The following is an 18,091-nucleotide window of genomic DNA, read 5'->3' on the forward strand; positions in this document are numbered from 1 at the left end:
AGATTCAGTAGTATTATAGCCTATTTCATGCCTTTAAAACGCGTCATTTTGTATTCCACACGACTGATAAAACATGAGCATTCTGAAAAATGTTTGATAAGTTGTCAAGTGGGCACCTGACGATAGATTATGAATGTTTCAGGCAGGTTCAAGCAGAGGTGTACAGAAAACTATATATACATGCATCCATATATCGCTGACGTCTGTAACAATAAAACCGAATTTACATTTATCTTTAATATATCGTGTATATAAGTTTTAAATAGGTTTGACGTGTTGAGTTCCCGTTTAAAGCCCTTCTGGTATTTCCGCATTTCCAATATCATTGGGGTTTTTTGTGTATGAATAGAATTTAATTTGTGGAAACGAAAGAGAAAGTAAAAGAGAAAAACATAGAGGTAAGATAAATGTATATTTCTGAGGAAATAATGTTTATACACAAAAACAAAAACAAGAAGAGGAAGAGATAATTAGCGCTTCATCTATTTGCTTCTCTCCTTTCAATTAAATATAACTTGCTTGAACACTGTTGATCAATCTACTTTGAATTTCCATTTAACGTATGTACATTTATAAACAAGGACAAACATTAAATACTTAACAACGAAGGGAGCGGATCCAGCAGATAGGAAAAGGGGATTCCACTCGTGTGCATTTATGTGGGGTTTTATTTTTTTTTTTTTGGGGGGGGGGGTTGTATTTTTAAAAATATATTGAGGGGGGGGGGGGGGGTTGTGGTTTTTTTTTTTTTTTTTTTTTTTTTTTTTTTTGTTTTTTGATGTGATGGTTGTTGTTGTTCTTTTGCGCATACACTGTTTTACCTCCTCAATATAATTATCTTTTAACGTAGAAACTCGTAATCGGATTAAAATTGAGCGGACCCAAGGTTCAGATTGTATAAACTCGTTTTCATCGAGAGGTCGAGGCCATTTGAAAAAATCATAACTGATTATGTTTTAATATAAGAGAAAATAGTTTGGTATAAAAAAAAATATCTACAGACCGTTACTGTAGCTTAATCACATTCAACAATTTATATTCAATGTTGAAAAAGTTCAAATCATTTTCTATAACAATTACAGGGAATCTTTAAACATATCAGAATAAACACATTCTAATGGAACAACCTCCGAGTATTTCATTGTACGAGAGGACGGAGGACGACACAAGTGCTTTAGGAGATGGCATAGCTAAGCTATCTGTAAACCAGATAGACGATCACCCCACAGAAGTATCTTTATTTGATGAGGAGGAAGAAGAGGAGAAAGTATCGGAATCAAAAACGAGTAAATACGCCTATTCCGAGAACGCAAACCTTGCTGAAGAAAACGGTAAAGTTTATGAGACTAGTATGTAACGTTGAAATTTTAAAAATTTCACGCAGAATTATTACAGTGTGGATAATCTTGTTATTTACGAATTTCATTTTTTCTTCAACAAGATTTGCTTAAGAAGCAAAAGAAAAAACTTGTGGAACCAAAGAAATTTGAACTACGGCCATATCAACAAGAGTTAGCAGAGAGGGCCTTAAGGGGAGATAACTGTGTTATCATAGCTCCAACAGGAAGTGGCAAAACACATGTCGCAATAAGTATAATCCAAGTATGATTTGTTAAAAACTCTAGATATGTGAGAGTTTTATCAACGATGAAATTAATACTTCGTGACATTCTTAACTGATATGTAGATATTATAACTTTATGCGACTCGGAAAGGTAAATTGTATCAATCAGGTATTTAAACAAGTTAAAATTCTTTATTTTCAGCATCACTTAGAAAAACTTGAGCGATGGAAGAAAATAGTATTTATCGTCGACAAAAACAACCTGGCCAATCAACAGTCAGAGAGGATAGAGGAATATCTAAAATGCAGATTGAAAGTGATATCCGGGGACATCCAGAGAGAAGTGGAATGTGTACAAGACTGGGACTCGCTATTACCCCAGTAAGGATATCTAGATATCCTATTAGCTTTACTTTATTGACAAACGGCTTATTTACATGTAGTTAACCAAATAATATATGTCTATTGACACTAAATTTTGAAAATTAAAAAAAAAATATGCAATTAACATTCTTGAAAAGATTTTGTTCGACTATTCTCAGAGAAGTTTGGTGTTTGCTTTCTTTGATTTTTTAAGCTACGATGTTTTCGTGTCTACTGCACAAATGTTGCTTAACGCTATTAACGATCCTGAACAGAATGTCTGTCTGGAGTCGTTCTGTCTGTTTATCTTTGACGAATGCCACCACTGCGGCAGGAAACATCCATTTCAACGGATCATGGATAAATACGTGGACACCAGACTGGATCGGAACGGTGATAAAAGTCAGCTCCCACAGGTAAAACACTATTCTCTTTTGAGAAGTAGACAGGCATAGATGTAAGCTTTGCCTGTTCACTTATCAAAAGAGAATAGTAAAGCACGAGTTAAAAAAAATGTTCCTGTTGTTTCGTGTCCCTTCAAGAACAATCACAACTTCTAGGGTCTTAGAGTGTTTGCCAGAAAGTCTTGGGAATTTGCGAGTGCCTTCACGAATCAATAACCCGTACTATAGCACTCACAGTAAACGGAAACTGAAAGAAGTTTAGTACTAAACACAAACTTGTTTTACCTATTGTTATGTCCTTTTTATGTATTTATAACTTTACTTAATGCTAATATGTAAATTATTTTAAATAAAAATACTTGTACAAGTAAAAAATAACTTTTAAGAGTAGGCTTTCTCTATGTGTACAGGTCGTTGGGTTCACAGCCTCGCTCGGAGTGGGAAAGGTTATATCTCTAGACAATGCAGTGGAACACCTCAAGACGTTCTTAGCCATCATGGACGCTGATTGCTTAGTAACGGTGCAGAGAAATAAAGAGGACTTAGCAACGCATGTAAACAACCCAAAACAATGTAAAACCATTTACTTCTTTTCTATGTACCGTATTTGCCTGACTGTGATAACACTGCGTAACGATTTTGTACTACTAGTATACAGCTGCAGGTCTGTAACTCCCGGTTTGAAAAAATTAGGATGGAAGACCTGGGAGCTACAGTGCCTCCCATTGTAAAAAACTGCAATTTACGGCGCAGAAAAAAATGCGCTAGTTTTGGACTGATTAATCTCATTTCCAAACACATTCTGTACAAATGTTTGTTACCAAAAAATTCCTCGGACATTTTACTACAGATATCGTCACTTGTCTTGCCTCTGATATTCTTTTAAACACCATTACCAGCCCAATAAAGTAAAGTGGTGCAGTTTATTTATGTGTAAAAATGGCGACTCTCGATCTCGACGTAAATTAATATACTTCATTTTCTGAGGTCGGATAGCATGTTTAAGAGATAGTCTGAGGCAAGTAAAGTGACAAAATCAGTAGTAAATTGCCTGAAAATTTTAATGGTACTAACTGTTTTCCCAGAATTTGTGTTAGAATAAGGTTAATCAGCCCAAAACATTGCAGTTTTTTACTATGTGAGGCACTGTAGCTCCCAGGTCGTCCATCCAAATTTTTTCAGACCGGGAGTTACAGACCCGCAGCTCTACTAGTATACAGTTTAATAAATTTAATTATTATACTTTCATGTTAAATACTGAAATCTGATTGGTTTAGACGCAGTTGGTAATCCGTTCTATTACCCTCAGCTTTAGCAACACACTTGGCAAAGGGTAACACAACGAATTGTTACATGCACGTAAATTATGCGCGTACTGTTCGACGTAGAATTCACTTCATTTCTATATAAAAGCATTAAAATTTTCTTTAAAATTAAGACATTCAGTATAATAAAATAAATAGTGTCGTTTGGGAAGGTAACTGTTGAAATTGACACCCCTTGAAAACCATTGTCAACCGATGCGAAGCGGAGGTTGACAATGGTTGTCTCGGGGTGTCAATTTCAACAGTTTGCTTATTTATATTCAAATATTAAGTCGTACAATTGCTGAAATTTATTTGAATATAAGTAAAAAGGAATCATTCTCTCAATATTATGAGGTGATTAGTTTGGTCGATTGTGATCAAATCTATCATTAGGCCCTTCGGGCTTATTGGATTTGATCACGCCCCGACCAAAATTATCACCTCATAATACTAAAAGAATGATTTCTTATTCCTTAAATATTTCAACTATTCGTGATTTTTAAACAAGGATGGGTTTTTACAATTTAATTTAATATTGTTTTCATCAATATGTTAGACATCGTTAGTGTACCTGGTAGACGGAGAGACGACTTTGGAACCCGGATAAAAGATTTGATGAGCAGAACTGAAGAATATTTGAAAAACACCGGTGGTACGTGCGCTCCTTAATTAATCTAAACTTTTTCGAAACATTGATTAAATTTTTTTTTTTACCATAATTAAATGTTTGTGTTTGTAATTTCCAGTGGGAATGATTAACATAAACGCCATAAGACCTCAATCTATGAAAGGTGATACACAGTACACAAGTTGGCTGGAGGGCGTACTTCGAAAAGCACAGGCCAAACTTCAGGATCCGGATATGGCCAGGACACTGTTTACTATCAAACAGTATTTAGAGGTCCGATTTTTTCAGCTAATGTAAATTTGAAAATTGATCAAACGAATAATTAATGAGGAAGCATTTAATATTAACATGCTATGTTCCTATTTTAGACTTTAAAAAAATTTTTGTTTACAGATTTACAACAATGCGCTTATTCATTATACCCACGCCAGAGCAATAGATGCGCTAAACTTTATCAAAGATGAAGTAGAAAAATTCCCAAACATATCCAAGTATACAGAGATTGAAAGAAAAGTTAAATCAGAATTAGAGGGTACGTTTCTCTCTCTCTCTCTCTCTCTCTCTCTCTCTCTCTCTCTCTCTCAATATAATACTACACTAACCATTATCATGAATACAAAGAGTGGGTCAAATACTCTTTATATCTTATTTTCGATTTCTTTATGAAAATTGAAAATTAACTCACTGTATTTGATGTGATATTACTCTCGTTTTTCCTCATAAAAGATGAGTACATGACACTGGAAGCATCTGCACTGGATCACGGAAGAACTTCAGAAAACCCACTTCTTGAAAAATTGAAAGAGATCATCATTTCAACATACGCGGAGGAGCCCAACATGAGGGCGATAGTGTTCGTGAGGACTCGGATAATGACCGAGTGTTTGGTGAACTGGATGGAGGACACCGAGGAATTACAGCACATCATGGCGCAGAAGTACACCGGCGCCAAGGCGTCCATCTCAGAAGGAGGTGAATTCTTTTAAACTGTTTGGTATTTTGAATTGTATATAGATACATGTAAATATAAAGTTTCCAAAAAATAAACAAAATATGAAAACTCTACATCAAACATCGATTTAAACCGTATTAACTGCAACACGATGACTTACATATGTATCATAAATTTTACGTTCTGTTTATTTTCTTACCTTGTTCTCTGATCAAATTGGGTAAACCAATAAAAACTGCTACAGAGAGAGTTAGCTCTCCTGGTCAGACTGATTTTTAAATCCATTCTCTGTTCATTTAAATAATATCCTTTTATCAATTTCATGCATATTTATATTGAAATATATTTATTTTGAAACTTAGTTGTCTTAGGCGGAATACCCTGACTTTAGAAGAAATTCATTATTATTCAATGTCAATGTCAATATTTAGAAGCAATTATCTACATGTAGATGTGCATATAACCGCCCACAAACTACTTTGTTGATTATTTATGACGAAACTTTTTATAGGCATGGAAAGGCATGAACAAGTGAGCGCTCTCGAGCTGTTCAGAGATGGTGAGTATAAAGTAATTATGGCGACCACGGTGGCAGAGGAAGGGCTGGACATCAAGGAATGTAACCTTGTCGTCAGATATGACTACGCAGGAAGCCCAGTCGCCATGATGCAAGCCAGAGGTACTTCTAGTTTACTGTTTGATATAATACGACACGTGGATATGAATACGTAAAAATTCGTTTTATACAATTGATGCAACTTATAATGCACAAAAACATTTCAAATTCAATAACGGGTCAGTCATATTTTGGAGATGAGCGTTATGAGGTGACCATTATGGTCAGAACATGATCAAAACCAACAAAGCTCGAAGGTCTTAATGAAAGATTTAATCAGGCCTCGACCATATAAAGATCACCTCATGATCACTGACAATGGCTGTGTTAGTTTTCTAGTTATATCGGGACCCAGATGAAAAATCAAATTTATATTAATATTTAATACCATCAGAATCCGTTATATGTATATATATACTATTTATAATGTAATATTCTCTTGCTGGTGTTTGATGTACGTAGGTCGAGGTCGTGCAAAGAACAGTCGGTTCTACATCCTGGCGTCGGCAGATAAGTGTGTCGCTGAAAAGGAGCAGACCAACGTCACCATAGAGCCGCTAATGGAGGCAGCCATGAAACAACTCCAGCAGCTTATAGAGCTCGATAGCTACACCTTCCAAGTCCAGAAACAAGGGTGCCAGCGTCAGATGAAGCGATGTCGCGAGCTGGAAACATATCAACAGCAGAGCAAAGTGACTGTTCCAAACTATAGTATTTACAATCTCAGGTATTTATTTGTAGCAATGCAATAACCAAATATTCTTCCGACTGTTATATATATGTTAACTTTAGCGGGCTCATAACTGTGTTTAAAAATACATTGTATCCCGATTCTTTGCAGTTGTCTCAAGTGCAATGCATTTTTATGCACTTCAAATGATATACGGAAGATACTGAATCACCATTATGGCTGCATCCGGCAAGATTTGAAATACAGAGTCGTTTGTACGAGGTTCGATCAACCAAAGTATCCGGGTGAAGACATTGAGATGGGGGTAGGTCAGGTAGACTGCAGTGGCAGGGGATGCGCTGTAAAACTTGGAACTATTGCCCTCTATGAAGGCATTTACTTTCCTATTCTGAATATCAAGGCTCTCAAAATTGCAAAGGGCACAATGAAGGGAGACACTCTTAAGAAGTGGGGAATGGTTGAGAAATATTTCACGGTGCAGGACATGACAGAGTATGATATGGAATACCTTTCCAAATCCGACAGACTTATTGAATGGGCAAATTAAAGATGGTTATGTTACGCGAATCTCATGGACCTATTTTATTCCTGGTATAAGTAGATCTCCCACTTCTATTTTTGATTTAGAACGAATTTTTATACACCTATAATGGAATATATACATGTATGACTGCTTATGATGTTGTGAATTGTTTAAAAATAAATATAGATAAAAATATAATTTATATTTTTTTTATCATTTATTTTAAAAATAAATAATAAAAAAAAATAAAAATATGGATATTGTGTTGATATTGACGATTATAAACAGTCCAAGACTGTGATGGTTCAAATACTTTCCAGCTGATGACATCCTGTCGAAAATTTTTGATGATTTTTTAAAAATAAAAATTCACATACTTGTGAAAGAAATACAATTGAAATCGATGAAAGGGAATATATCGAAGATATCTCCATTGAACAATTATCCCTTTTCACTCATAAAATTTCACAGGAACGAAAACAATTTTCTTACGGAGGTTTATAATGGGAAATGTTTACATCTTTTCTCCATTCTGAAATACTCGGAACACCTCGCGCGAGTTTTTAACGTTATCATCCGGGCTTATTAATGGCTGATGCAATGCAAAATCTCCGTAGACTTTCAATTTTGGGATGTGTATTGAAACCTGAAGCGGTAGAGGAGGCGTTTCAAAACAGATAATCTGGACATTTTTCATATTAGTGGATGGACGTGGTTTGGGCACAAATGTATTTACTATTATTGAAATATCAAGCAAAATGTGGTGGAAGCAAAAACTCGGGACAGAGTAAAAATATTCTTAATTTTCTTCTTGTCAATTTATGTGTTTACTCAATCTCATTGCAGATACAATTGGAGTCGTAGAATTATTCGATATATTAACTAGTACACATCCATCACGTTTAAGAATTATATCGACATGTGTCGCCTTCCACTTTTTCAAACGTCAAATAACAATGAAATTACACAGAATCGTATTTCTGAATATTTTCAATAATTGGACAACATCTGTGAAAATAAAATATTTTTTTGTGAAAACTTTGCTATTAACGGTATTGCCAATTGGAATACATGAAACATGAATAAACATGTATTATGATTAACAAATTGACAAATGTCAGCATCTGACTTAATTGATGATTTGCCGGGGATGTCAACAAACTTTTCTCAAACAATTCTCAACTTCTTGATCCTTATAACAAGCTTAAAGTTATGGCGATATATATAAAATGTAAATTGTAAACAAAATCTATATAAAGCGTATTTTTGGTCTAACCTATTATTGTTAAAACATTTCTCCTTCAATGGGTCTTTAATTAGAGTACATTTTCGGAATCCGTACGATTTTTATTGTTTTTGGGAGTTGATTTTCATCAACTCTCCTATGCAGTTACTCTGGCTAACCGGAAGTGCAACAGTGTGGGACTTCAGCACCACCGCTGACAAGACTTAATACTTAAAATATATATATATATATATATATATATATATATATATATATATATATATATATATATATATATATATATATATATATATATATATATATATATATATATATATAAATTCGCTGCAATGTATTCAGAAGCATTGGTTTTCAAGAAAAGCTATTTATAAATACCTTGAAAGTAGTCAAATTTTATATGGTACGAACAATTTAGATATTTTTTATCATATTCTTGCATTTGTCTTCACGAGGATATGACCATTTAATAGTATCTACATTTTTGAGAGCTTTCACCATGGATTCCTTGTGTCAAGGTTAAATAAAAACGTGTATACGGTTGTTCTAAAGAAGAAGAATGAAAAGTTAATGCAAGTGACAGCAGCAACAACAATGACAGCAAGCATGGCAACTTTTGAACTCTCTCCTGCATTACGTTATTAACTACCTCAATTGACATTAACCAGATAAATCCATTCCTTGATGGAATCACAAATGTACACAAAGAAAACGCTACCACCATGGGCAATCAGGGAAGCAGCATCCAACCCGTTTTACATGATTGTATGTTATCAGTGGTTTTATATGTACCTCTAAATAGACAAATGGATTATATCAAAGCAATAACTGCATGATGAGCAAAGCTGATTGAAATGTTTCATGTGAAACACATTGCTGTTTGCGTCTTCCGTTTGTTGTCTGATTCCGATAAAATAATCTTCTTAAGCAGATTTCGAGTACAAAGGACGCAGCGGATTTTTAAAAAAAATCAGTGCGTGCGCGATGAAAATATTCAGCAAAGCTTTACAGGTTATCATATCGTCCCACTAGTTAATTTCATTAAATGCTTAAAGCAAATTGACAAAAAATCGTTTTTCATGTCAGCAATACTTTTTTTTTAAAAGATTGCATTTTCAGTTCAAGTTCATGAAAGGGAAGCACCGAAAATGTTAGATCATAAATCGATATGTAAATAAAAATTGATATACATGTATGAAAAAGCAACGTATCTATTATCAATCAATAAGTAATGAGATGACCTTTGAACCCAGTACTTATTAAACACATGGCATCAATGTTGAAAGAGAAGGATGAAGGCGCCGCAGACTACTCCAAACTCCCTATCTTGTAAAGCAAATCAAAGTACTGAAGAACTGACGAGAGTTGATTTTGTCGATGTTTATTTATTTTAAAATCAATGATATGTTAATTTTGCATGACAAGTACATGTAGTTTCTAATTTTTATTTGAATTACGCACAATTTTATAATATGAATTTTTGGACTTTTTCGACAAGAATGGCGAGAAACCCCCATATGAATCATGTTAAATAATATTTAAAGATAAAATGAATTCAATCAAACTACATTTATGTATCAGTAATAGAAACATTTCTCGAAAATTGTATGGATTCAAGCAATATTGAACTCTAGTCTCGTTCAACCAAACGCTCGGCTGACACCGTAAATCTCCGAAAAGCTAGAGAGACTTTACGGAAACAGCCGAGCGTCGAGTTGAACGAGACTATATTGAACTCTGGCGTAGGAATACATACGACTACAAAAAATATCTAAAATATTCGTACCATTTAAAATCTGACTATTATCAAGGTATATATAAATAAGTTTCCTTGAAAAATAATGCTTTAGCATACATTACATCGAATTTATCAATTATTTTCAAGAACTAAGTCTTGTCAGCAGCGATGTAGTGTGCTGAGGTCCAAACACTGTTTCACTTTCGGTTTGTCTGCGTGACTGCATAGGAGAGTTGATTAAAATCAACTCCCAAAAATGATAAACAAATAAATATATGAGGGCCAATAAAAAAACGAAGAAAATGTGGCTATCTATCATATAATTTTTATAATAGTCATAACTAACAGATTAATTTATGCACCAACGCTTATTTTATTGATATACGAAGTTTCATTCCATTTAATGAAAGGTATTTTTGTTTTGTTGTTTGTTTGGTAATTCTTTAAAAAACAACAACATGTTTCGTCACCACGGCGCACGGTAACGTTGAAAATAACGTCAAGATGACAAACGCACAGTTAATAGAAATACCAAATCTTTTTATTATACTTTTATGTTAAATACTGAAATCTGATTGGTTTAGACGCAGTTTATATAAATAAATAAATAGACGCAGTTTATATAAATAGTGCCTGTTTGGGAGGGTAACTGTTGAAATTGACATCCCTCAATAAACCATCGTCAGCCTCCGCTTCGCGTCGGTTGACAATGGTTTTCTCGGGGTGTCAATTTCAACAGTTACCCTCCCAAACAGGCACTATTTATATAATAATGATATTATTATTGAACAGACATTGTGATTGTACGCCGTGATCTCATTTTCGCAGGAAAAGGAATATATAATTTTTTTGGATTTCAAATTGTTTGAATCTATTTCTAAATTATGCCTACTTAATTTAATGATAATATGACGTGAAGTAACATAGCTATGGGAAAAATTCTTCGTATGTTTTGATTGACCCTCGTAAATAAATTAATAAATAAAACTCAATTCGCAAATCTTCAACATACTCATCCAATTGGTAAAGGGGGTTTTATACTGGTTTCTTGAATTGTTTAAATATATATATTGAATTTCTCTATCACTTACTTTTTTTGTCACAAAAAAAGTGGGCGACCAGTTTGTTATAAATTTATTTTTCTTTATGTATTTAAGAATGTTTTTTTTATAATAACAATGCAAAATAGAGACCAGGCCTTGTTGGTGCTACGAACCTGCTCATTACATTGATGAGCAGCCTAGCTACATTATGGTGGCTGGTAAGGTCAAAATTGGCCTGGAAATCTTCACATTTTCCCATGGACATCCTCCCATTTCAGAGTGTGAAGAAAGTATCAATTTCCAATCTTAGAAATATGAGATTGTCTGTTGGGTCATAGATTTGTCCTCTGCTAAAGGGACTCTTTCACAATATATATTGAATTATAGTCCTTAAACTTTAAAGATTTGCCAGAATTCCTCTTTAAAAAACGTAATCTCAACAATGGTCATAGGTAAAAAGACTAAAATGAGTGAACTGTTCACAATACATTTTTAAAATGCCCCCCATTGATAGATACCTTCCTATGTAAAACTTTCGAGCAAATGGTAATAATTTTAAGAGTTCTTGTTCCAAACCGTTAACGCCACTTTTATATTTATCTTGCGAATGGTAGCCCACCAACTACTTTTGTCAATGGTTGTAAAACTGAATCTAAAGATGCATTAATGAAGGATCTTGCAATACCTTGATGTTACTGCTATATAGGTGGGAACAATAAAAAGTAACCCTGAATTAGGAAGGAACTTCTAATGTCGATAACCATAAAAAACAAGAAACCCACGGGCCTTAACGGGCACCTAAGTACCGTATCCCTTAAACTGACATGTCAGAATCTTAAATTTGCATTTTAAGTTTCATTTTGAAGTCTACACCCTAATCTGAGACCCCTCTGACTGTTACCCTGCTTTTATTATTTGATGTTTGAAAAACAGTCATTCGTAAAATTGTGGGGGGGGGGGGGTGAGTGGGGGGAATATTGGATCACCTATACCTTAGCTCCAGTGGCCAAAAACTGTAAACTTTTATTAATAAGAAACCTGCCTTTGATAGTCAAATGCACACAATATGCATTAGAAGGCTTCGTAGACATGTAACCAAGCATTTAGTTTTTCTAGAATACACATGTGCATATGGGAGTAAAGAAGATCTTCTGTCAATTAATACATTTTTACAATATTACATATTAGAGGCCACCTTAGGGTCTGAACCCGTATGTATTTCACAATTTTGATAGAGAGCTTCATAGCTATTATAAGTTCATAACTTATCTTCACTACGATCCACTCTGTTCCTCTACAACCTTCGGCAGATTAATCAGATCATTGCAAATCCTTTATTCAAAAATTCATTTTTGTGTAATATAAGAGATTTAAAGCAGATAAGCAAAGTGGAGAAGAAATGGTCCAGACGAGGATTTAAATTTTGCACAGAAGATTACTATCAACATGATATTTGACATTTCTTACATAAAGAGGATCATTTAGAAAATCTGCAGGCATGTTCACGAAGCTGTCTTGGGACTATGGTGCGTCCTAAGTACATCTTAGGATACGTCTTAGTCTTAAGTCTGTTTCTCGAAGCTCTCCTAAATTTAGGAACCGCCATAACTTTGTCCTAACTTTAAGACATCACCTACCTTGTCCTAAGACCATCCTAAAGCTATACAATCACGTTTTTGAGGATATTGGGATGTTGTGAAGCTTTTTCTTGAGACCGGTAGAATAAAGCAATATTTTCCCCAGTTCCAGCATTTTCGACAAACATATAATTCCTAATCCGGGGGGCATATTCAATTCTTCTATCATGTATGTTCATTTTATCAAAATGATGTGGAGTGGGACCCCGAACTCTCACCACTTCCCCGTTGCTACATGCCTACCTGGGAGTTGACAAATTAAGATTTCTATTTATTTTTTTGCAAATACTTTCTCTGTTCGACGAATGAAAGTTATTCACTTATTTTTTTATCTACACTGTACACTAAATGAGTTACATTCATTGTTTTGATTAAAATAATTTTTGATAACAATTATTTAAATGTCCTTTGCTATAAAAAGTAAATTTACTTCGGGTTATATAAGCCATGCGTGATCATTCCTAATTTTTATCACTTTATTCTGAAAAAAATAATCTTTAAAAAATTTGTAATGTTGAATGAACTGTATTTATATATTTTCGAGATATATTACAACTTATTTCTTATTTAACATGTTCGTGTATTCTATATATTGCAGATTAAAGGGAAACTGGTTGTGTTTGTACGAGTACATGTGTTTCCCCATGTAACGTTTCAAATTCTATGAAAATCGCGTGTTTATGTATTACATATACTTGAATGACAAATGTAAATTATCAAATGACAACACACACGTGTTGTTTACATAATTATCTGCTTATAAGCCAATTCTGTCCTGATACATATTTTTCTTTTATAAAAAAGAACAGTTATTTGAATTTTGGGGGGCTTGTGATATTTTTTATTTAAATATTTTTTTTTTGAGGTGGGGGGGGGGGGGTCATCTAAAAAAAACAACTTAATTGTTATTGGTAACTGATATATATTTAGGTAAATGTAAAATTATTAAAATGTATACATAAAAAATTACTGGTTTTAGACCTTTTGTGTTAACTACCGAGACGTACAACTTTCTCTGGCAAAATGTTTAATGATTCAACCCTACACAAATCTCTAAAATTCGATCTGAATGAATAAATGTGAAAAATAAGAATGGTTGTAGAAAGTTAGGATATCGTAACTTAAGATGTTCCTAAGTTACCGTCGAGCTACATCTTAAGACGTGTCCTAAGTTGATCTTAGGATGTTCCTAACTTTTTTCCTAAGTCATATCTTAGGAACACACTTAGGTCATATCTTAGGAAAGTTTCGTGAACATACCTGCTGGTCCTTGGAAAAATAAAAATTGTCCAAACAAGAATATTTTTATTACGTTCTGCTACGAGATTTGGGAACGACACAGTATAGCTACAAACAGTCTTTTGCGAAAATCTAAATAAGATTATGCCAAGGGATAATACGTGTATGTACGAACACTTGATTTCAAAGGAATCTGTTATGACCTCCACATTTGACCTAGAAAAGGACTTTATACGGTATTATGCATTTTTCGCCCCCAAAACTTAAGTTTTTTCAAAAGCTTTATAAACAAGGTGGCATATAGTTGAAATCGTATTGAATATAAGTGTGTAAAAAAATTATCACCATAGTAACGTCATAATGAAGAAATGACGTTATGAAAATTGTCTTATTTTGATAAAATCAAATTTTGTAGCAAAGTATGGGTGTTTTCCGATGGAAACATCGAGCACAGGCTTGCTCAAGTACCAATTTGAGTATGGTGTGTATAATTTGAGGAAGAAAAAAATACGTTAAAATCGTACTTGAGCAGACCTGCGCTCTATACTTCCGAATGCAAAATATAAAGAAAAATGGCAATATCGTATGTTTTTGCAAAATTGCGGTAATTGGGTCATTTAGGTGACGTCATATATAAACAACGAATGAGAAATAATGTCAAAAATCAAGATGAAATTGATAGGCATCCTCTGTATACTGATTTCTGGAGATTTGAATTTGATACGACACTATTTAAAAATTGGTTAAAATTGGGGCAGATATTAAACCATACCAAATATAGTCCTTTGTCGAGGGTCACTGCACATCCTTTAACAAATGCACTCTATATTGGTCAGATTTGTAAAGAGGGTAGAAAATATGCTCCGGACAAGTTCTGTCAGACGAAGAGACTGATTTCTTAAGGGCGTTTGCGGAGCTCTTAACTACTGTGGTTTCATTAATATTCAAGGGTATCAATTTTCGTGGATAAAGTGAAAATCACATGGTCAAAGGATATGTAAATTCGTGGAAAATGATCCTTTCAATACAAATTGATAGTAGAAATTGCACATCAATGAACATTTAATTTCATGGATAAACTTAAAAATGAAATCCACGAAAATTGGTATGCAACGAATATTGATGAAACCACAGTACATGAAATACGAGTAAAGGCGGAGCAACTAAACTTTCTTTTAGCACCTTATGTTTACAATCTCTTTAATACATTTATTGTTAAATAGTACTGTTCAAAAGATTTCTAAACTTTATCTTTTCTCTATTCACTCTTTTCATGTCATGCTACTTGTTAAAAAAGACCAGCTGGCTTTTTTTCGACAGATCAAAGGAATTAAAAGTACTTATCGATGATTTACGCTTTGTTCGTAAATAAATGGTCGAGGTATTGATTTTTTTCTTATCTTGCTATTTGTTTTACGACTATAAAGCATCTAATACATATTGATTTTTCAAATTAAATCATTTCATCGTCTAATATTAGTTGACGTTTTTGTTTCGATAAAACTTTGACTGTTCACAAGACTTTCTTCAAATTACAATATTCATCGAGCCCGAACAAATAAAAAAACCTTTTAAAAAAACTATTTTATTACATGATTCAGAGATTATAACGATACAAAGATAAAACTAAGCAGTCTATTTACAGACTTAAGCTCAAGAATGTACATGCATGAGTCCTACTAAAGAACACTTTTATACTTAAGTACCATTTATATTACGAGCTCTTACCAAAGAAGGGAAATGGAAATACTCGGTTGGTCTAAATCATACTTTAAGTCAAAATATTCTAATGAAAAATGATGTATTGATGACAAAAGTCGATTTAATTATTTTTCTCGGAAAAATTCCAAAAAGACCTTGACGAATAAGCCTACTAATTTACTAAATTTTACATATTGATTTTCATCTACATATTGCTTGATCAGTCTCTCTCTCTCTCTCTCTCTCTCTCTCTCTCTCTCTCTCTCTCTCTCTCTCTCTCTTCAAGTAATGTAAGGCACATGATGTTCAGTAAAACGACTCGTAATTTGAATAATACACTTCTAATGTCTTTCCTGTTAATAACGTTTGGCGATATAATGCTGATCAAATCTACTACCGTGGCTCCACCGCCCGAAGAAAAAGCACTTGAAGTATATATCAGTGATTTGCCATTAAGTTACCTTGTGATCATTGCACAGAGTACTATAGAACGGGTGATCACAAATAAAAATTACAGCAAAACTAACCGGATCGCCATTTTTTAATGGTTTTTATAAATCAATATTAGTAAACATATACGTACCTTGAGCTATAAACTACGGAGTATTTTTTTTTACAGAGTGAGGGAATACTTTATCAACATTATTGAATTTAACTTTAGTTTTTTATCGAGTTTTCTAGCCGTATTAATTATTTTATTGTTTAGGAATAACGTGATTAAAAATTAATCGCTAACACTCGATATAGACATGTGGGGTGCCGGGTTGTTTGCACAGTTGACAAAACAATTCAATACTTACACAAGACACCTTATTCACTTTTATCAGCATAAAGGGTCATCTCCTAGTGGGGTTTATTAGGATATTTACTTTAGTTCGGACACGTAAAGCGGCACATTTTCTGCAATGTAATTCTTCAAAATTAAAAAAAAAAATTAATAGAAAACTTTATTTTAAAGTCGCCATTTAAAGGGGCATGGTCACGATTTTGGTCAAAAATTATTTTTCCGATTTTAATGTTTACAATCCTTCAGTGAGGCATTCTTAATAGGCAACCAAAATTTGAGTGTCATTTGTTGAGTTATAAACGAGTTACAGAGCTTACAATTCTCTGCCATGTAAACAAAGCTAATGTTTACATTTTAAATGTTGAAGTGAAAATTTTAATTCAGACCTAAAATGAATGTGTTAAACGATAAGAACTGTTTATCTATGCTTGAAAGGAATAAGGAGAAAAAAAATCAGCTTAAAAAGGGTTTTTATTGATATACTGAACATATGTAAACAAAAACAGGGCACGATCCTTGTTTACATGACACAGGTTTGTGAGCTCTGTATCTTGCTTAAAACTAAAAAAAAATTCATTTGATCATTAGATATGCATTTTTAAAGCATTGTAAATAATGAAAACATAAAAATAGAATTTGACTTAAATCGTGACCATGCCCGTTTAATACAAAGGATTGAACAAGTGAAAAGCTGTCAATGTTACAGCAAACCGGGTTTTCTTTTATGTGAACTAGTGCATCCATAATCCATGTCAACCCTGAATTGATAAACACTACCTACCGAATCCAGTGAAATGGAGTACCATATATGCGATATTTTGCCAAAAAATGACTAAGTTCAAAAGCTAGTTTTTTTTCATAAATTATCAAATATCCTAGCAATATGCAAATTTCTGATACATGTATATGTACAATTGATCGGCAAAAGAACAACTTTCTATCTTGAAAACTGTAGGAGGAGTTATCCGTACAATGAGGGTACCCTATATGCAATATTTTGCCAAAAGATGACTAAGTTCAAAAGCTGGTATTTTTTTCATAAATTATCAGAAATAAAAATCCTAGCAATATGCACACTTCTGATATATGTACAATTGATCTGCAAAAGAACAACTTCCTATCTTGAAAACTGTAGGAGGATTTATCCGTACAATGAGGGTACACCTTTGGCAGCCGACCGCCCGCCATTTTTATAACCGGATTTTTCCGCTGGGAAACCCGGTTAAAAATAAATTCTTACATCTGGCATAATGCCTAATAAAAAATGTTAAAATTTCAAGCATCGACGATTAACAATCCAAATAAAATATATTTCTTCAAATCCTATCGGAATTTAAATTCTTATGGGATATTTTTTTTTATTCCGGTGGGAAACTCCAAATATCCCATAGGAAAGTTGATTTTTCCTGTTTGCAAAATTATTTTCCTGTCGGAATTTATTTTTAAAGGTAAATATCTCACCTGACAGGTGAGATACATTTAAAAACAAAAACGGTTATAATCTCTTTTAACAATGTTTTATCGTATGACACCTTTGATAATTATAATTTCGATGCATGATGACCTTAGCGTAAGACGGGTGAAAAAATGGCGAGGTATGTCCAATACACGATGTTATATCAATATTGTCGACATCGCAATACGGGTGCGATCGT

General features: G+C 33.5%; 1 protein-coding gene across 2 annotated transcripts; it reads left to right on the forward strand.

Moving 5' to 3' along the window:
* The first annotated feature begins 294 nt into the window (after positions 1–294).
* On the forward strand, positions 295–7,246 carry LOC128164376 (antiviral innate immune response receptor RIG-I-like). 2 transcript variants are annotated; one of them, XM_052828172.1, is made up of 13 exons: positions 295–398; positions 1,083–1,331; positions 1,442–1,602; positions 1,767–1,945; positions 2,142–2,343; positions 2,742–2,904; positions 4,195–4,290; positions 4,385–4,539; positions 4,660–4,798; positions 4,993–5,238; positions 5,730–5,897; positions 6,297–6,561; positions 6,676–7,246. In XM_052828172.1, exons 2-13 carry the CDS (start codon positions 1,118–1,120, stop codon positions 7,070–7,072), a joined length of 2,385 nt encoding a protein of 794 aa, XP_052684132.1. In that variant the 5' UTR covers positions 295–398; positions 1,083–1,117; the 3' UTR covers positions 7,073–7,246. The 2 variants fall into 2 exon arrangements, with proteins under 2 accessions (XP_052684132.1, XP_052684136.1); XM_052828176.1 differs by having other exon boundaries at positions 341–398; positions 1,103–1,331.
* Positions 7,247–18,091: the final 10,845 nt, after the last annotated feature.

The sequence above is a fragment of the Crassostrea angulata genome, chromosome 1 (genome assembly GCF_025612915.1).
Source record: "Crassostrea angulata isolate pt1a10 chromosome 1, ASM2561291v2, whole genome shotgun sequence".
In the NCBI taxonomy this organism is placed as follows: domain Eukaryota; kingdom Metazoa; phylum Mollusca; class Bivalvia; order Ostreida; family Ostreidae; genus Magallana; species Magallana angulata.